General features: G+C 35.5%; 1 protein-coding gene across 2 annotated transcripts in view; it reads right to left on the reverse strand.

Annotated features, from left to right (window-relative positions):
• Positions 1 to 22,094, reverse strand: part of SHPRH (SNF2 histone linker PHD RING helicase) — a gene marked incomplete at its 5' end in the record, with an annotated part of 79,809 nt that overhangs the window by 37,766 nt on the left and 19,949 nt on the right. For both annotated transcript variants that reach the window (XM_079716875.1, XM_079716876.1), the window contains 5 exons: positions 102 to 275; positions 3,599 to 3,741; positions 4,713 to 4,820; positions 12,109 to 12,201; positions 14,319 to 14,407. In XM_079716875.1, the coding sequence (XP_079573001.1) occupies positions 102 to 275; positions 3,599 to 3,741; positions 4,713 to 4,820; positions 12,109 to 12,201; positions 14,319 to 14,407 (607 nt within the window). The remainder of the gene's footprint in view (positions 1 to 101; positions 276 to 3,598; positions 3,742 to 4,712; positions 4,821 to 12,108; positions 12,202 to 14,318; positions 14,408 to 22,094) is intronic.

A 22,094-nucleotide genomic window follows, 5' to 3' on the forward strand; every position in this document is an offset into this window, starting at 1 on the left:
ATGAGAAATGTTTTATTATGTGAGCCAGTATTTCTTCTCTCAGGAGAAATCTAGCTCAATGGAATGATGCCATTCATTGGATGATTTCTCCTATTACCTACCAATTGAGAGGAAGCCTGGTTGGCCGGAGGTGGCAGATTGTTGCAGACTCAATAACATGACGAGATGGAGGTCCCTCCAGATTTTTTACAGCGTCTCTTACTTGCTTCTGGAACTTACTTAGGTCTTCCATATGTGTTGTAAGTAAGAACTGAAGACCTCTGCAGTCATGGAACCTGATTCCCATCACCAGCACCACACACACAGCAAAGAAAAGAACAGTAGGTCAATTTCCTAAAAATTCAATAAGTGGTTGGCAAAGTGTTAAAGAAACTGCAACATTTTACCTAGTCACACCTGAGTGAGTTTACATTAGGAATGTATTCAATTGGTATCTACTAGTAAACAAAGAATAATAACATTGTGTTGTCTACTACAAAAGATAACAAAAACATCTGATAGTGCCTGCCCTCAGAACCAAAAAACAATATGCAAAATCTGTCTCTGTGTCTGATGTCTTTGAAAAATCAGGATTGCCACATTCTTTCTTTTTAATACTGATTGACTACAGATGTTCCCCTGACACCCGTGCTCTATGTAGAGGTGACTGTAGGATGAAAAGTAGAGGCAGAAAGCTGAGAAGAAAGGAGAAAAGTAGCCAAGAATTATATTCCATATTACAAGGAACTTATACATATACACATATATTTTTATTAAGCATTTACTAAATGCCAGGCACTTTGCCAAGCACTTTTCCTGTATAACCTCAATAGATACCCAACTGTGCGCATGTTATAGATGAAGATTAATGAATTAAAGTAATTTAAGTAAAGATACAAAGTTATTATGTGGCAGGGCTAGGAGTTGAACCCAAACACAAGTTAAACCCAAACACAATGATCTTAACCATTCTGATAAACTATAAATAAAATGAGTCAAGAAAAAAAATGTATGGATGTGTGTGTACGGGGTTTTGAAAGGAAAACAAAAGCCTAGAATAATAAGAAATTAAAAAACGAAAAATATAAATAAGATTTGTTTGCTTTTTAAGAGTATATCCTTTTTCCTAAAATGCCATATGCCATTCTCTCCAAATTGTTCAAAAGAGCCCACTTTCCTTCCTAAAAGGCTTTCCCAATATTTCACAACACTAATCTGTTTCTATCTGTTCATGGAGTTTATTAACAACATTATTCATTTTAGTACTTTGTTTAGTTTTTATACATACTCACATTTCTCAAATTATTTATGACTCTTGTCTTCTCAATAAGCTAACTTTTAGAAGGTAAGAATTAGATTATACCCCTTTTTCAAAAACATATATAATACGCATAGAATAGCTGCTCAGTAATTTCTAAAAAAATTTACTTAGCAATATTTAAAATTAGGTTAGGTATCAGTACTATTCACAAAAAGGAAACACAGTTTTTTATTTGTAATTTATTACAAATTTAAACTGCTCTTCGAAAATTAACTTTGAACCAATGGGAAGAAGTGGCTTTGGAAAAGTTCTCTCCACTAACTCAGGTCTGAGCATGTGAGTAAGGGCTGAAAAATATCACAGATCAGCATTTAACATGTCTTAGCCATGTTCTCTCTTGCAGGTCTTTTAAATGAAAGAGAAGAAAACATAGTAATAGAAGGTAGCTCTTAGACACCATACTAATGGTAGGTACTATTTTAAGTAAGCACTTTTCAAATATTAATTTACTAATCCTCACTACAATGCTGTGTGGTTTTATAGATGAAGAAACTAAGGCAGAGAGAGCTTATACAACTTTCCCAAGTTCAAAGAGCTAACAAGTGGTGGCACTGAGGTATGAACACAGGCAGTCTGTCTTGAGAACCTACTTGTGCTCTTAATCACCAAGCTACATAGTCTTCCCCAAGAATCATTAACAAGCAAACATAAGTAGTTTGGTGTCTCAGATATGTCTCATTAAAAAACACAGCAGGAGTGTTAAGATGATTTCTGAATACATGTAATATAAAAAAAATTAACTTTAAAAATGTGTTTTCTTACTTTCTATTTATGTCTAATGTTTTTTAAAAGCATGTTTGTGTAATGAATTATACATTTTATGTTTCCTGTTGGTCCTTTTACAGCCCTGGGACCTCAAAAACATTTAATAGGGGATATATTCTAACATGGGGATTTACAACTTTTAAAAGTAGTTTCTAAGAAAGAAAAAAAAAAAGAGTTTCTGTGTGATTCAAGAAAAACAAGTTCAAGATATTTAAAAATATTTTCCTTTATCAGCTGATGCCACAATGCTGGCAGAACACATTATTAGGACATAGATTTAAAACTGGATAAGATGAATTCATGACATAAATGACAACTTATCCTGGAACAGTGATTCTTGGGCTTAACAGGGAAAAAGGAAGTACACTCAAAAGCATAATATACTGCATATACTTCAGAAATGAGAAGCTCATCACGTTCTGAATGGTGAAAAAGATGATTACATTAAGGTACATCCAAGTTGATAATGACACATAGAAAATGTAGCATATTTTTTAGAGTGTTAGCAGACACCTGAAAAAGTTTTTAGAAGAGCAAATTAAAACACTTTAAAACATTTCAAAGATATTCTTATACTAAATTTTTCACTGAAAACCAACTTTAATCCCAAGGCTGACGTTACACTGCGATATGATCTGAGAAGCAATAAAGATCCTCCTCTCTGTTCCCCTCCCTAGAATCAACAGTTCTGCCGCAACACCTAAATTCCCCACGTTAGACAGACATTCCTTTGGGTTAAACCACTGAAGGTACTTTTGATAGGGTATATTTGTTCTCTGGGAAGAATTATTCACCATTCTTACTTCAAGAGGAATAACCCAACTTATCTATCTTGAAGAATGGTGATTGTTGCTGAGAAGAAAGATGGGGAAGACAAAGCAGACTCTATAATATAAAACCTGGGCCACTGTGGCACTATGAGTTTAACCCTTAGGGGATGAATGACATAGGGAAATATGAATGCCTTACGCCAAGGGAAAAATTCTCCAAAACCAAGTCTGTTTCAAAACTTTGCTTAAAGAGCTGGCTTTAAGCAACTTTGTCCAATAAAGATACAAAGAAAATACTTTAAGCAGACTAAAAAATAGAAAAAAAAAGCACTGAAAAGAGAACAGTTAAAAATGACTAATATATAGGAAAAAAGCACACCTCATATTTTGGTTAGAAATATATGCAACATGGGCTTCCCTGGTGGCGCAGTGGTTGAGAGTCCGCCTGCCGATGCAGGGGACACGGGTTCGTGCCCCGGTCTGGGAAGATCCCACATGCTGCGGAGCGGCTGGGCCCGTGAGCCATGGCCGCTGGGCCTGTGCGTCCGGAGCCTGTGCTCCGCAACGGGAGAGGCCACAACAGTGAGAGGCCCACATAACGCAAAAAAAAAAAAAAAAAAAGAAATATATGCAACAATAGGTAAAATGTAGATGTTCATACCACAATATGTTATGACTTTTAATTGTAACTCTTAATACCAAATGATCTGAATATTTGGGGTGACTACTCATATAACTATTCTGTTTTGTGTTATTTTCTTACTTCTCTGACATAGAAAGCTTGCCAGTTTGTTGCTTGTAGTTGCTGGTTATTTCATTTCGCACTCTTTGAACAAGTTCCTCTTCAATACCAAATTCTATTGCTCTGTGTATCACATTCAGCCACCAAGGAGAATTAGAATGAATCTGTAAACAAGACAACAGCTGATCAACTAATGTCTTTTTAGTACTCACAATGTTTCTATCACTGGAAAGAGTTCTGTGAAAAATTAAAAGGAAGCAATAAATGCAACTCTCAAGGGAATCACAGTAGTGGGGAGACAAGTATACATGTTGTATATACAATGAATAAGGACAAGTTCTGCATATATAACTAAATAGAACACCTATTTCATGATTACTCTGAAAGTGTGAGAATTTATTTACATACATTTATAACAAAGCTGTGCTAAAAAAACTACCTAAAACAAAATAAAAATTCAGTATTCACTCTATATATCTGAAAAGGTAACAGGTTTCTTTCTCAGCATAATAAAGTCATAATGCTTATCCACAACTAACTGAACTAGATTCTACTCAATGAATAATCTTTGATAACTAATAAAATTATATGCTTGAACACTAAATAATTAATGAATTAGGAAGAATAAAATGTGGAGTAACTGGTTAAAATCAAAAAATAAAAGTATTTTGTGTAGGCTTCTCTTTAAACTTTGCTACTGATTTCATGAAAAAGAAATTTTAGAAATGACAAATGGCACATATTTCGTAAGGAAAATACTTATGGTTGTCATATTCTAACATCTTAAAAGAAAAGATTTTGGAAACATGCACATCTAAGATCAAAAGAAGGTTATGGAAGTCTTCACTTTCTTCAAAAGACAACTTGTTATATACCAAAGGTAAGAGGAAACCCCATTATACCTTAAAAGAAATGAAAGAGAATAACCTCAAAATAGGTGATTTATCTATGTATCTGTTCATCCAATCAATTAACACTGCTAACAGCAAATAAGTTTTTATTGTGGCTCAGGTACTGTACTAGGTACTAAAAATTCCAAGATGAACAAGAAAGTTCAAGTTTCTCCCCAGAGCAAAACAAAAACCAAAATGTTATGTGGAGAAAAACATAAGGGAAGTCACATTGGTGGCCATACCTTTCTCTGGAGGTCACGTATGGTCTGCTGCACCGGCAGCAAAGCTTGTTGCGCTTCAGCAACCTCTGTATTACACTTGCTCATATAATGCTCTCGCAGCTGTTTGGCCTGTGTTGAAACAGGAAACAAGTATAAACTTTCACTTCAGGTCAAGAAAATAATTTAGTATGATGTTTCCAGAACAGTGTGCTTTATTTATTTAATCTATTTAACTCAATTTAAGCATTAAATTCTACAAGTATACTGTAGAGAACATAAAAACCATGCTAGAAATTCATAAGATGTATACTGAAGAGATTTTACCTGTAAGCCACCTTAACTCACATTTACCTGTCAGTCACATAATTTAAGAAATTCCAACGATTTGCTCCCCAAGTTTCTAATTTTTTAATTTTAAAAAAATGGGAGGGGAAAGAACAGTAATATTTCAAACTATAAGGCAAAACAAGAATATATTTTAGAATTTCTTGTCTGATTCAGTTATTATAATTTCTGGGAATTACTTCAGTTTAGAAATAATACTTTGGGTTTTAGGACTGAATTGTGCTTCTCAAAATCTACGATGAAGTCCTAACCCCCAACGTGACTATATTTGGAGATAGGGTCTTTAAGAAAGTAATTAAATGAGTAAATGTAGATAAATGAGATGATAAGGGTGGAGCCCTAATTCTATATGACTGGTGTCCTTAAAAGGAAAGAGAGACACACCAGGGATGCAAGTACACAGAGAAAAGGCCACATGAGGACACAGTGAGAAGGCAGCCATCTACGAGCCAAGGAGAGAGTCCTCAGGAGAAACCAACCCTGCTGACACCTTGATCTTAGACTGCCAGCCTCCAGAACTGTGAGAAATACATTTTTTTTAATTAAAATAAATTTTATTCAATTTATTTAAATTAAAAAACCGAATAGTTTACCCATTTCTCCCACACCCAAGCCCTACCTCTTTCAACCACCAGTCTGTTCTCTGTATCTATGAGCATGTTATTTTTCTTTTTCTTTCTTTCTTTTTTTTTGGGATTCCTCATATAAGAGAAATCATACAGTATTTGTCTTTGTCTGACTTATTTCACTTAGCATATAATACCCTCAAGGTACATCCATGTTGTCGCAAATGGCAATATTTCATTCCTTTTTATGGCTAAACAATATTCCATCATATATGTATACAACATCTTCTTTATCATTGGACACTTAGGTTGTTTTCATATATTGCCTATTGTAAATAATGCTTCAATGAACATAAGGGTGCATATATCTTTTCAAGTTAGTATTTTTGTTTTCTTTGGATAAATACCCAGTAGTGGAATGCCTGGGTCATATTATAGTCCTGTTTTTAATTTTTTGAGGAACCTCCATACTATTTTCCATAGTGGCTGCAACAATTTATATTCCCATCAACAGTGCACAAGGGTTCCCTTTTCTCTCATCCTCACCAACACTTTTTATATCTTGTCTTTTTGATAATAGCCACTCTAACAGGTATGTAGTGATATCTCATTGTGGTTTTGATTTGCATTTCCCTAATGATTAATGATGTTGAGCATTTTTTCATGTGCCTGTTGGCCATCTGTATGTCTTCTTTGGAAAAATGTCTATTCAGATCCTCTGCCTATTTTTTTTTCTTTTTTAAAAATGTATTTATTTATTTCAACTGTGCTGGGTCTTAGGTGCAGCATGCAGGATCTTCACTGCAGCATACGGGATCTTCACTGCAGCATGTGGGGTCTTTAGTTGTGGCATGTGGCCTTTTTAGTCTTAGTTGCAGCACGTGGACTTCTTAGTTACGGCGTGCAGACTTCTTAGTTGTGGCATGCGGACTTCTTAGTTGCAGCATGCATGCGGGATCTAGTTTCCTGACCAGGGATCAAACCCGGGCCCCCTGCATTGGGAGTGCGGAGTCTTACCCACTGGACCACCAGGGAAGTCCCTCTCTGCCTATTTTCTAATCACCTAATAAGGGGTTAATATCTAAACCCCTCATAAGGAGTTAGTATCTAAAATATATAAATAGCACATACAAGTCAATATCAAAAAAACAAACAACCCAATCAAAAAATGGGCAGAAGACCTGAAAAGACATTTTCCCAAAGAAGACATAGAGATGGCTAACAGGCACATGAAAAGATGTTCAACACTGCTAATTATTCGAGAAGTGTAAATCATAACAATAATGAGGTATCACCTCACACATGTCAGAATGGTTATCATCAAAAAGTTTACAAATAACCAGTGTTGGGGATAATGTGGAGAAAAGGGAACCCTTGAATACTGTTGGTGGGAATGTAAATTGGTGCAGCTACTAAGGAAAACAGTATGGAGGTTCCTCAAAAAACTAAACATAAACTATCATATGACCCAGCAATTCCAGTCCTAGGTATATAGCTGGAAAAAAAATAAAAACACTAGTACAAAAAGATACACGAACCCTATGTTCATAGCAGCACTATTTACAATAGCCAAGACATGGAAACAACCCAAGTGCCCATCAACAGATGAATGGATAAAGAAGTTGTATATATTTACAATGGAATATTATTCAGCCATAAGCAAAAAATGAAATTCTGCCATTTGCAGCAACATGGATGGACCCAGAATATTATGCTTAGTGAATGGGTCAGAAAGAGAAAGACAAATATCATATCACTTATATGTGGAATCTAAAAAAATAAAACAAATAAATGTATGTGTAAAACAGAAACAGACTCACAGATGTAGAAAATGAACTAGTTGTTACCAAAGTGGAAAGGGAAGCGGGCAGGGACAAATTAAGGGTATGGAATTAAAAGATACAAACTACTATGTATAAAATAGGTAAGCAGCAAGGATATATTGTATAGCAGTGGGAATTATAGCTATTATCTTATAATAACTTATAATGGAGTATAATCTGCAAAAATACTGAATCACTATGCTGTATACATGAAACTAATATTATAAATCAACTATACTTCAATTAAAAAAAGAGAGACTGTCCTTTCCCCATTGTCTAATCTTGGTTCCTTTTTTGTAAATTAACTGATCATATATGGGTGGCTTTATTTCTGGGCTCTCTCTATTCTGTCCCATTGATCTATGTGTATGCTTTTATGTCAACACCATACTGTTTTAATTACTATAGCTTTACAATACAGTTTGAAATCAGGGTGCATAATGCCTGCAGCTTTGTTCTTAATCTTAAGATTGCTTTGGCTTCAGGATGTTTTCTAGTTCCATATAAATCTTTGGATTGTTCATTCTATTTCTGTGAAAAATACCATTGGAATTTTAATAGGGATTACATTGAACCTGTATATTGTTTTGGGTAGCGTGGACATTTTAACAATATTAATTCTTCCAGTTCATGAGTGTGAGAAATAAAATTCCTGTTGTTTAAGCCAGTCTGTGGCATTTTGTTATAGAAACTGTAAAAGACTAATACAAAAAGGATTTAAAAATTGTTCCTCTTTCGACTTTTCAAGACAAGAAGATCATGTTATTTGCAAGTAACAGAAGTACTGAAAAATTTTATTCTTATAAGTTACCATTAGGAAAAAGGAAAATTCTTCACTTTCATCCATTTAACTGAAATACTTAACTGACTCTTGAAACTATTTTATGAATGAAGAGAGGGGATGATCAGAGGCTATACGGGACAGTGGGAGGAAAACTGGAAAGACTACTGAAATGGAATTCCCAATGCTTCCACTTAGTAGTGGGTTGAGCCATATGAAATTGCCAATACTAGACCATTTTTGATTTACAACAGTGGTAATTTCATGAGGTCAACTGAATAGATACAACTCTTTTGACTAGCCATTTTTCTTCCCTAGGCTTCAGTTACTCCATTTGCAAAAGGAGGTGACTGAAGCAGATGATTTCTCGGATCTTGTCCAGCTTTGAAATACTGTGGCTTCATGTACCGTGAGAGTTAGGCAAAAGTGATAAAGCAGTCTCCTCGGAAATACATCTGTATAGTATGAACCCTCCTCCTCATGATGCTTTTCTTTTCCTGTCACAACCTTCCAATTAATTTCTATTGGGGATTGGAGGAAGATGGCAGAAGAGTAAGACGCGGAGATCACCTTCCTCCCCACAGATACATCAGAAATACATCTACACGTGGAACTGCTCCTATAGAACACCCACTGAACGCTGACAGAAGACCTCAGACCTCCCAAAAGGCAAGAAACTCCCCACATACCTGGGTAGGACAAAAGAAAAAAGAATAAACAGAGACAAACGGATAGGGACGGGACCTGCACCAGTGGGAGGGAGCCGGGAAGGAGGAAAGGTTTCCACACACTAGGAAGCCCCTTTGCGGGCGGAGACTGGGGTGGCGGAGGGGGAAGCTTCGGAGCCTCGGAGGAGAGCGCAGCCACAGGGGTGCGGAGGGCAAAGCGGAGATATTCCCGCAAACAGGATCAGTGCCGACCAGCACTCACCAGCCTGAGAGGCTTGTCTGCTCACCCGCTGGGGCGGGCGGGGGCTGGGAGTTGAGGCTCGGGCTTCGGTCGGAGCGCAGGGAGAGGACTAGGGTTGGCTGCGTGAACACAGCCTAAAGGGGTTAGTGCACCACAGCTAGCCGAGAGGGAGTCTGGGAAAAAGTCTGGACCTGCCGAAGAGGCAAGAGACTTTTTCTTCCCTCTTTGTTTCCTGGTGCGCACGGAGAGGGGATTAAGGGCGCTGCTTAAAGGAGCTCCAGAGAGGGGCGCAAGCCGCACTATCAGCGCGGACCCCAGAGACGGGCATGAGACGCTAAGGCTACTGCTGCCGCCACCAAAAAGCCTGTGTGCGAGCACAGGTCACTTTCCACACCTCCCTTCCGGGGAGCCTGTGCAGCCCGCCACTATCAGGGTCCCGTGATCCAGGGACAACTTCCCCGGGAGAACGCACAGCGCGCCTCAGGCTGGTGCAACGTCACGCTGGCCTCTGCCGCCGCAGGCTCGCCCCGCACTCCGTACCCCTCCCTCCCCCGGCCTGAGTGAGCCAGAGTCCCCGAGTCAGCTGCTCCTTTAACCCCGTCCTGTCTGAGCGAAGAAAAGACGCCCTCAGGCGACCTACACGCAGAAGCGGGTCCAAATCCAAAGCTGAACCCCGGGAGCTGTGCGAACAAGGAAGAGAAAGGGAAATCTCTCCCAGCAGCCTCAGGAGCAGCGGATTAAATCTCCACCATCAACATGACGTACCCTGCATCTGTGGAATACATGAATAGACAACGAATCATCCCAAATTGAGGAGGTGGACTTCGGGAGCAAGATAGATTATTTTTTCCCCTTTTCCTCTTTTTGTGAGTGTGTGTGTGTATGCCTCTGTGCGAGATTTTGTCAGTATAGCTTTGCTTTCACCATTTGTCCTAGGGTTCTGTCCGTCCGTTTTTTTTTTTAACTTAAAAAATTTTTTTTTCTTAATAATAATTTTTTTATTTTAATAACTTTATTTTATTTTATTTTATCATACTTTTCATTCTCTCTCTCTGTCTGTCTGTCTGTCTCTCTCTGTCTCTCTCTTTCTCCCTTTTCTTCTGAGCCATGCGGTTAGACAGGGTCTTCATGCTCTGGCCAGGTGTCAGGCCTGTGCCTCTGACGTGGGAGAGCCAAGTTCAGGACACTGGTCCACAAGAGACCTCCCAGCTCCACGTAATATCAAACGGCGAAAATCTCCCAGAGATCTCCATCTCAACACCAAGACCCAGCTCCACTCAACGACCAGCAAGCTACACTGCTGGACACCCTATGCCAAACAACTAGCAAGACAGGAACACAGCCATCCATTAGCAGAGAGGCTGCATAAAATCATAATAAGGCCACAGACACCCCAAAACACACCACCGGATGCGGTCCTGCCCACCAGAAAGACAAGATCCAGCCTCATCCACCAGAACACAGGCACTAGTCCCCTCCACCAGGAAGCCTACACAACCCACTGAACCAACTTTAGCCACTGGGGACAGACACCAAAAACAACGGGAACTACGAACCTGCAGCCTGCAAAAAGGAGACCCCAAACACAGTAACATAAGCAAAATGAGAAGACAGAGAAACACACGGCAGATGAAGGAGCAAGGTAAAAACCCACCAGACCAAACAAATGAAGAGGAAATAGGCAATCTACATGAAAAAGAATTCAGAGTAATGACAGTAAAAATGATCCAAAATCTTGGAAATAGAATAGAGAAAATGCAAGAAACATTTAACAAGGACCTAGAAGAACTAAAGAGGAAACAAGCAACGAAGAACAACACAATAAATGAAATTAAAAATACTCTAGATGGGATCAATAGCAGAATAACTGAGGCAGAAGAACGGATAAGCGACCTGGAAGATAAAACAGTGGAAATAACTACTGCAGAGCAGAATAAAGAAAAAAGAATGAAAAGAACTGAGGACAGTCTCAGAGACCTCTGGGACAACATTAAAGGCACCAACATTCGAATTATAGAGGTCCCAGAAGAAGAAGAGAAAAAGAAAGGGACTGAGAAAATATTTGAAAAGATTATAGTTGAAAACTTTCCTAATATGGGAAAGGAAATAGTTAATCAAGTCCAATTAATTTCTATTAAAATTCCTTGGCTATAATTAGTTGGTCATTAGAGCTGTCTACTAATAGACGGGACTGTCTCCCAGAGAGCTTCCTGTCACTGAAGGCATTTAAACAGAGTGACTAATTACATATAAGATTAGATGCCTGCACTGGGAATAAAATTTCACTTGAAAATTTCCAACACTTAAGACTGCCATCTAGCATCAAGAAAGGGCTGTACATACTTGTACAATCTCGTTTTTTATCCTGTTAATTCAAATAAAGGCTTCATTTACAGGTTCAATACATTTCAAACATATTTACTACTCTTTTGCTTTTAGGTTTGCCACCTCTCTTTGAGTTTTAACAAGGCAAAAATCCATGGGGGAATTGGCATAATAAGCATATTAACAATAATTTATAATAACACTGTTTCTAACGAGAGGCAATGCTCATTGCAGAGGGAACTTCTCTGAGAGAACCTAAGAAATACAACTGAAAATTTGAGTTTATTTATTGACTTAAATAATACTGAAGGGTGGAGAGAGTACAAAACTTTTTATTTTTACTAAATTACATCTTTTGCAGATCTGTCATGAGATCAACAAGATTTCCTTTTTTCATTTGTTGTTTATTTACATCCTGTGCTGTTGGCTACCAAAAGCCATATCTACAATAGGCAGTTGCCATATAGCTGCAAGTATATCATCAGAGAAACAAAATAATGTGGAGTATTGCTATTCTATGCCACCCAAAATCACCATGGCAAAGTTTAGAACAGCAAAGCAGTGAGAAAACATGGTTACCTTTATATGCCCTAGGAAATATCAGTTAGATGGAGCATGAAGTGTGAAAAAAAATTCTTTTATAGATAGAATGAAAAAATAATAATTACCTCTTCCTCAAGTCTGCCATCTCTCAGGGTAGGAGGTATCCCTGGGTGCTTGGCTATCAACAATTCCATCAGGTTATGGGTAGCATGAAGTCTCTATAAAACACACAAAAGGCAACAATTATGACAGCCAAGGGGAGAACCTACTATTATTAAGGCATACAGAACACTAACACCGCATTTAAGATTTAATCACCGAATTCTTTTCCTTTAAAACAATTTGAATACCAACTTTCTCAAAGTCAGTTTTATAGTAATTATCTTAACTCATAATGACATAAATTTCTAATTAAAAATATACAGTTTCATGAAACATGTCTATGTATTTAACAGAGTATGTAATATAGATATATTTCTGCTCCTATACATGCATTTGTCTATATGGGGAAATATGAGTATGCCAAGGAAGTCCATCCAGTAAAGTAGAAAGGTTGACTGCACAGACTTGATTCCTCTTCTCCTGAGAAATGAGTCTGGATGAGCCTAGCAATTATATTATGATAAAAACAAAGATAATGAAATACATTAGAAAACAGGGCTGTGACCTGGATCTGTTGAACTTAAGGGCTGAAAAGCGGAGGAGCTAGAGGTGAAGATGGTGTAGAATAAATCTACACCATCTTAAATCCATCTTAAATCTCTGTATTAAATATAAGCCAGGCATCTCACTGTGGTATTGAGTCTGTGACTGGTTTGAGGCTCCCTCTGGAGTAAAGGGCTATGAAAAAAAATAAAGTGAAGGTAGTTTCTATCTAATTTGAGTCTTTATTTGAGAAGACAGCTAAAGGCCAAAGGATGATGGGAAAGGAGTCTTTCTGGTAAGGTCTGATTTGGTGTCAGTGATTTGAGACTATAAGGGTTTATTCTGTTTGGCTGCAAATTACGGGCCGTGGTACAGATCTTTGTAGAGTTAACCTTTGAAGAACTACCTCAAATGTCTTAGGTCTTTTCATCATGCTTTCATAGATAACATAATCAGTAACACTATCAGATTTAATAGCAAAAGCAAAAGTATAAATACCATGAAAGAAAAAATGGTAGAAACTCAGCTCCACTTCTCTGTGTGCACTTGTGGAAGAGGACTTCTGTTGCTTTCTGCACAAGGTGGTGGACTGAACTGGGAGGAATACTTGTCTCTCTCCATTCCCTTACACATGCCTTACACATGCCCAACAGAGCAGTGTGGCTAATCTGACTTGATAGAGCAAGACATTTGGTGGACCATGCTTTATCAGCAGCTGGGGTTACTGTGACTCAAAAGGAAGAACCAGGCTGATTGAGAGCTTACTCTTCACTCTTGAACTCAGGCATACTGGACCTACCTGTCCTACTTTTGTTTCCTTTATTCAGGAGCACGATATCTTTGTACTTCCTCCTTCTCGCATGTGGTAAATACATTTGCTAAAAGGTCCATGACCTTCTGTAATCCTTACCCATGCATAATATAAGTAGACTGGTATTTAATTTTCTCTCTTCTTCCCTCTCCCCCCATACACTCCCCCTAATACCTGCTCAGGCACAGGTGAACATGTAGGTCCCAAGGTTTAGATTCTGAATGGTAAAAAAGAAGCCTCACCTGGGACTCAAGCCTAAACTTACCAAGATTCATAAAAGTATCCTTATTTACCATTTAGCTAGAGAGCCTTGTCTATATGATCCACTGGACTGAACCAGAAAGAGGAAGATATTTCACACTTAAATAAGTGTTATAATTCAAATATCCAAATCTCCTTAAAAGACCTCCAAAAATTAAATTAGAAGATCATTGGATAGTTTTTATTATCATTGGATAGATTTTATTATCACTTTAGTTTTCATTTTCATTATCATTTATTAGTTTCATTTTTGAGTTTAACTCAATTTCTCTTCTTTTTGGTGAATACCATGTGAATAAATATGTTGATGTTAATATGTGAAGTGATAAAACTGACCCCATTCTTTGAAATATAAATATTTTGAGCTGCTTTTCTAATGTAGCTTAGGCTTATCTAGTCAGCCTTGTGGCCAATACTGACCTGAGCACACAGAATAGTGATTCTAAAACTTTCGTGTATATACAAATCACCTTGGGTGCTTATTAAAAGAACATGATTTCCAAGCTTCATCCCCAGTGATTATGACTTAATCCATTTGTTACTCTCTGTCCTCTTAAATATTCAGAAAAATTATTTTATAAAAAACAAATATTTTGAAACTTTTTACTTTTTACTTACTTGCAGTGAATCAGTTTTGAGCTTTCCCTTGTGTTCCTCTGATGAACGCAGCACTTCTCTGTACAGTTCTGCTGCCAAGGCATACTCACCTGAATAATCAAAATATATTTAAAGCATAAGAAAATCATGTATTTAGTTCCCAATGTCATCTAGTTATCTATAATCTAAAAACACCCACTGTAAAAATATAGCAATGATTACAATTCACTAATTTATTTTTTAAGAAAAGGAATTTAGCTTGGTATTAATATGACTGCCCCAGTAAAAAAAACTGGTAACAGCACCCTTTTTGTTGTTGTTGGTTAATTTCACAGACTAGAACACCAATCAAACACAATGTTTTAAAATTATACTGAAAAACAAATTCTGAATTAACTTTTAATTTAAACAAATGGTTTTCTTCTTGTTAGTGACTACCAATCAGTAGTCATTAGGATGTTTGAAATTAAGGACAAATTTGGGTACTTACATGTATTTATAGACAAATATTCAAAACATTATGACCAACCTACACATAATTCTCAGAAAAATAATGCACTCTTCTTGATAGGAATTGTTCTTATTGGTATTTGGCCAGGATGATTTACAGTTAATAACTACATTTCAAAAGCTTAGGAATTCTTTCTATTTCTGGTCACACAAATCACTATTAGTCTGAGATTTATGCTGTTTTTTATTATACATAGTTAGCACCTTATTCAAATAAAGTAATTAAAAAAGTATCAAAGCACAGGTTGGCAAACTATGGCCCATGGGTCTTATCTGGCTGCATTTTTGTAGGGTCTACAAGCTAAGAATTTTCTTTTACATTTTTAATACCTGAAAAAATTAAAATAATAATAATATCTTGTGACATGTGAAAATTACATATTAAATTTCAGGGTCCATGAATAAAGGTTTATTTGAAGTCAGCCATGCTGACTTATTTATGTATTGTCTGTGGCTACTTTTGCATTACAATAGCAGAGCTGAATAGTTGCCACAGATCTTACGGTTAACAAAACCTAAAATACTTATTATCTGGTTCTTTCAGAAAAAGTTTGATGAGACTTCACTGAAGAAGAGATGAAACATTTTTAATGGCTTTGAGTAATGGAACCTATGTTATTTGCTGCCTGGGGAAAAACTCAAAATTGTTAATTGATACATACAATTAAAATAAAAATCTAACCGTGGCAAAATCATGGAATACAAGGGGAAAAAAAGGTAAAGAGATGTTCTGGTTTTAGTTTGCTGAGGAAAAAACGTTTTTTCCTAATCATCACATACACTTGCATTTTAATTTTTTTTAACTTTAAACTAGCTTCATTAATATCATGGATTTAGAACTTTGTTCATGGCCATAATGAGTTTTCCATATATATACCTTTATAAATTTGTTCATGGCCATAATGAGTTTTCCATATATACACCTTTGTAAATTTTGTTGTTGGTTCTCTCTCTATCTTTGTTAAAGTTGATTTTATATTTGTAAATTTTATTGTGGTAAAATATACATAAAATAAAACTTACAATTTCAACCATTTTTAGAAGAGTGCAGTTCAGTAGCATTAAGTACATTCGTTCATATTGTTGTGCAAAACACTTGCTTTTATACCACTGCTTTATATCTAATTCTACCAGTTATCTAATATAAAGCTTTCTAAAGCACACGTTTTCACAGTACTTTACAGTCATCCAATTTCTATTCACTTTAATAAAGGAGAAGATTATTTTTGCAATAATCGAATTGCATTACAATGTAGGAGTAACATAATTACCTTCACACAATGAACTCTCTTTAGTTTTGAAGACTTTTCTAAAGCTTTTCAAAAGACATATGGATTCTATTAATATTTATACTATCATTATGAGAATAATTCATTTAACAATTTTCCCCTCATAATTATTATACCTTTTAAAGAAGGTACAATGACTAGACTATAATAAAAACAGTTGAAACTGAACTAGTCATTATTTTTTTTTAATGCTTAGTAAAAAAAAAAAGGACGTTTTCTGGGGAAGACATAAAAATATGCATATTCAGTAAGCTATACAAGTTTAAGCCAAATATGGAAATACCCGTTCTTTGCCACTTGATGGCACTAACAATTCCAGGTAAACAAATTGTACTGGTTGTATATTGCCAAACTAATTTTCTCCAAAAAAACACCTGTAGAAATGAAAAATGTATGTGATGATCAGGAAAAAAGTTTTCTTTCTCAGAAAACTGAACCTAAAACACTTCTATACCATATATGTGTGTGTGTGTGTGTGTGTATATATATATATATATATATATATATATATATATATATATATATTTCATGTATACATTGTACAAAATTGAAATACCATGTTTTTAATACCATAATCAGTGAGGACTGTAGAATATACATTGTATATCATATATATATGTTTGCATACAATATAAACAAATCCCTTTAGAGTTTGATATTAATTTTAGATTTCTTTTAGAAGTCAGATCTTTACTATCTGATCTCTAATATTAGAATAGTTTAAATTATGTAAGTTAAATATGTAATGTTACTTTTAAAAATGTGTATTGTTTAACATACTGTTGAGTTAAACCATGGAAACTAAAACTAGTTAGTCCTCCACAATTAAGTTCATAATTACAATTAAATGAAGACTGGACATACCATTTATTAATGGACTTTCTAATAGGAATTTCTCTTAACAATTAGCAATAGTTTCCATCCATAGATAAATAAGTACAGTAGGAAGGAATACAGTGGAAACTATCTGAAAAGAGCAGTGATGAACCTCCTGTTACACCATAGCACGGTATTTTGCCACACAGGAGCCAACTACATGCTGATCCTGCTGGAGTGTTACAGTGTTTGGAAATGATCAGATGAATAACCTTTTCCCCCAATTCCCATATTATGCATAACTTTACCACAGGGAAAAAGAGACAACAAATCTGACAAGGAGACTAGAAAAAAGGCCAAGTGAAGAAATTCATTTACTGACTTAAGCTTCTGAGTCATAACAACATAGAATAAAATGAGGAATGCAGTTTTAGAATTAAGATGGGAAATCTGAAATTTATTTTTATTATTGTGACCATCTGCAAGTAACATATTACTCCATTTCAGAAATTTTTGATGGTGAGTTTCAACCGACTATAGACAGTATAATATTGAGGTTTACAAATGCTTGTTTGATAAAGAAGCAGACATAGTATAATAAAAAAATTAAATATCTGATTTGAAATCAAAAGATCCAGGGCTAATTCTCTGTCACTTACTAGCTGTAATCTTGAGAAAGCAACTAAGTCTTGTGAACTCATTTTCTCATATAAAATAGGGATGGTAACACCTCAACTACTGGGTAATTATGAGGATAAAACAGAATATATACATATGATGGTGTTAATGCATAATATAAAATGCTTGTAGAAAAATGATTATTTCTCAGATATGTGGCTAGATTTTAATGACCTGACAATATTTTAAACAGCATATTCATTATTCCTGTATTTTTTAAGACCAAGCACACATATTTATTGTCTGTGATAGTCACTTATTCTGTGGATTTTTATCACAATTATTCCACTCAACTAATTTGGGACTGTGAGAAGCTGGTATTTAATACTAATTATTAGATAATTTCCCAATTTTTGCCTATTTCCAGGTTGAAATAAAGGAAAGTATGTTTCAAAAATATTTTCTATTAAAAGTTGCCTTACTTAGTCTTTCACTATGGATTGTAAAGCACAGATCATTTTAGATTTTAGACTGATGTCTGGAATACTACATAGTCACAGGCACACAGCAAATGAGATGGCATTGATGATGATGGTGATGATTAAGGATTATTAGAGAAAATCCAAACTTGCAAACACTGCTAGCTAAATTGAAACATAAATTTTTCTGAGCCACTGATTTATTTAAGGTCTTAATAGGTAAATGAGAAAAATGGTAAATTTTCTCAATAACTGTGTATCCAAGTAGACTAACAGATTAGTATCTTTGTGGGAAGGTTGAAGGAACTGGAATTTATCATAAAATGCCTTTCCAGCTCTAACACTATGATGAGCTAACTCCACAGATTTTGTGAGGAATATAGAAATAAAGAAGCACCTGTACATCCTAAATTATCAAAAGTTCTTAAAACTGTACATTACTTCACCATTATGAAATACTAACATGTTGTCAAGGACTATAGCCTACTTAGTTTTAGAAAGACTAAAATCAAATTATCTAAACCAAAGCTATTAGAGGTTTAAAAGTAGCTTCATAAAATGGTACATTTACATCAGTAATTTCCTCATTATTATAAGAAAACTCCTAAGAATCACTATTGTATAAAAGGTACAAAACTGTACAATCTCTCACTACATTACAACTACAATAAATTGAAATAGTTGTGGAAAAGAGCACTTAGTGATTCATTGAAGTTGCAAAAAAGGTAACACTTGATTTAAGATAGCCAGAAAAGTTATCATGAAAAAGTCTAGAATAAACTTATGCAAAGAATGAATGATTTTTGCAAAGAATGAAAGGTAGAGGCACTGAATTAATTCCAGGTTTACTGTAAAAGTAAGTTGAGATAATGGAAATGGAGCTAATGAGTAAATAAAGTAACAGAAAACTGACTGTACAGTTTTACATTCTCATAAGCAGTGCATGAAGGAGAATTCCAGTTGTTTCCACATCCTCACCAGCATTTTATCTGTTCAGTTTAAGCCATTCTAATGAGAGCATAGTGGTATCCCTGGTGTTTAAATTTTACATATACTCAATGACTAATGATGAATATTTTCATGAGCTTTTTGCTATCTCTACATATTTATTGAAGTCTGTTTGAATATTTTGACTATTTTCATTAGGCTGTCTTCTTCTTATTGGTTTTTATTAGTTCTTTTTATGTTCTAGGTACAAGTCCTTACTCAGGTGATTATTCTCTTGAGAGTGCCTTCAAGAGTAGAGGTTGTTAATTTTGATGAAGTCAAATTTATCAGTTTTTTCTTCTTTTATGCATTGTCCTTTTGGTGTTATATCTAAGGAATCTTTGCCTAATTTCAAATCACAAACATTTTATCCTTTGTTTTCTTCTAAAAGTTTTATAGTTTTTTTTTTCTTAACTTCATGGTTAGATTCTATTTTACTTTGAACTTTTTTTTTTTTTTTTTTTTTTTGCGGTACGCGGGCCTCTCACTGCTGTGGCCTCTCCCGTTGCGGAGCACGGGCTCCGGACGCGCAGGCTCAGCGGCCATGGCTCACGGGCCCAGCTGCTCCGCAGCATGCGGGATCTTCCCGGACCGGGGCACGAACCCGTGTCCCCTGCCTCGGCAGGCGGACTCTCAACCACTGCGCCACCAGGGAAGCCCTGAACTTTTATTTATACTTGTAAGTGTTCAGTTTTTAAAAAGTATGCATACATACAAAAATAACAAAGGCACATTAAAATCAGAATACACTAGAACTCATAAATAAACTCAAGTTTGTTCCTTGACAAAAAACAACCCAGACACTGTTCTAGATTCTGGGGGCACAGCACTGAATAGAATCACTCCAAAATCCTGTCTTCAAGGAGTGACTTCATCCCTGGAAATTTCTCTGGATGAGATATGTCCTGGCAGGGGATCCGGCCTGAGTACTGAAATTCCACATTATATTGCACCGCTTTTTTTTTTTTGAACATGTTAAAGTTTTATTGATCTCACACATATTTTCACACTTACCAGAGCACACAAAACACCTATGTATATATAATGTCTACATAGTAAAGAAGGTCAAAGCTTGACGATTTGCTCTTATCACTTTCTAGATAAACACTCCTTTAATACCAGCAAAAATAAAAACATGCTGATTGAAGCATCCATAATTCCTGAGATGCTCCTAGAAAATTAGTAGTTATTAGGTATTGCTGAATGATACATTCTAGCATGATAAAAATGTACATAGTAGGAGAGGTCTATTATAACACATGGGGTAGTACATTTCCAAGAAGATTTTGAATCAACCAAATGTTTTTTGAAATAGAGTGAAAGTGAAAAGAGGCCCTCCTTTAGTGCCTAATATAATTGTGAAAACACAATGTAGGGGGAAATGTAAGAAAACAGAAAGAGACTGCTTAATTCCTTTCAAACAGAAACTGAATTGCTGAGGCAGTTCTCACCATCTTATTTATATATCGGACTGCTCGCAAATCATGATGTCACCCACCAGGAAGCAATGAATCAGGAAGAGTGAAACAGTGTCACAATCCCGAAGAAGGGGAGAGAGGTGCAGCCGAATGACCAAAAGGCACCATCAACTCAAAAAAATGCAAACGGTTTTATGGATAAATATCATATAAAAGCATCACATGGGAGTCAGAAACTAGTTTCAGAAACTGCCTACAGGCCAAAACAAAAAAAAAGATGCTTATAACAAAGGACTCACATTTTGTGAACTGAAACTTGGTATTTCTTGAATACCAGAGATTTAGAGATGGTCAACTACCATATTTGTGAGATAAGCAACTAGCTTCTTATCCTCCTCCCCACCAAGAAGCAAACAGAACAAAATAAAACGTGGCCCTGTTTTCTATTTAACGAACAAATTTTTTCTTTAAGACATACAACTGTCTGTGGAAATGTTTGTGAGGGAATACAGACTTCCCGTTTTACTTTGGAACGTAACTTTCAATCAGTCCTTGGTTACTGGTGTCTTTAAAGAGCCACTTCCTACAGAAGAAGCATTAACTACTGAAGTCCGAAGCACACAGTAGCTTTTCCTAAGGTTATAGTTGTCTATGATTTTAAAAGAAAGAACCTATATATTTCTTTTTTTTAAATGTAATCAATCAGTATTTTTCTTATTGAAGTATAGTTGATTTACAATATACATTTCTTTATGAAATGAAGAAATTTTTTATAAGTATTTTTATAAGCATTTATAAAAATGCTTATCAAAGTTTTATGGTTTCAATTTCAGTTTAATATCCTCTTTATTTTGAACTGTTTATATAGTGCAAAGTTAAAGTTGAACTTTTTGAATATGGATAACTAATTGTTCCAGTACCATTTACTGAAAACACTAACCTTTCTCCACTGAAATGCCTTTGCGTCTTTGTTGAAAAAATCAACTGATCATAAATAAGTGGGACTAGTTCTGGACTCTTTTCTGTTCCATTGGTCTACTTGCCTATCTTTATGCCAGTATTATACTGTCTTGATTATTACAGCTTTAAAATAAGTGTTGATTCAGGTAAATCTTCCAACTATTTTGTTCTTTTCCAAACTTGTTTTGACTATTCTAGGTGAATTTTAGAATCAGCTTGTCAACTTCCATAAACAGCCTGCTAAAAGTTTTGTTTGGGAAAATTTTGATTGCATTGACTCTGTATATCAATTTGAGATGAATCAGCATCTTAATAATATTAAGTCTTCTGATCCATGAACATGGTATAACTAGGTATTCTTTAATTTCTCTCAGCACTTTTCAATGTTTTTGTGATTTTTGTATGTGTCTTGTACATATTTTTTCCAAGTTGATGTCAAAGTATTTCATATTTTTTTTGATACTACTATGAATGGTGTTGTTATAATTTCTTATTGTTCATTCCCAATATATAGGAATATAATAAATTTTTATATGTTCATCTTGTATTATGCAACCTTGTGAAACTCATTTATTTGTCCTAGTAGTTTTCCTACATAGACAATCACATTGCAGCTAATAAAGATAATTTTATTTTTTTCCTATTCAATCTGATTAACTGTTTGTCTTCCTCTATTAAGAATTTAAGGCCCACAAGATCAGAGACTACTTTATTTTACTG

This window comes from Hyperoodon ampullatus, assembly GCF_949752795.1.
Source record: "Hyperoodon ampullatus genome assembly, chromosome: 12".
NCBI lineage: Eukaryota > Metazoa > Chordata > Mammalia > Artiodactyla > Ziphiidae > Hyperoodon > Hyperoodon ampullatus.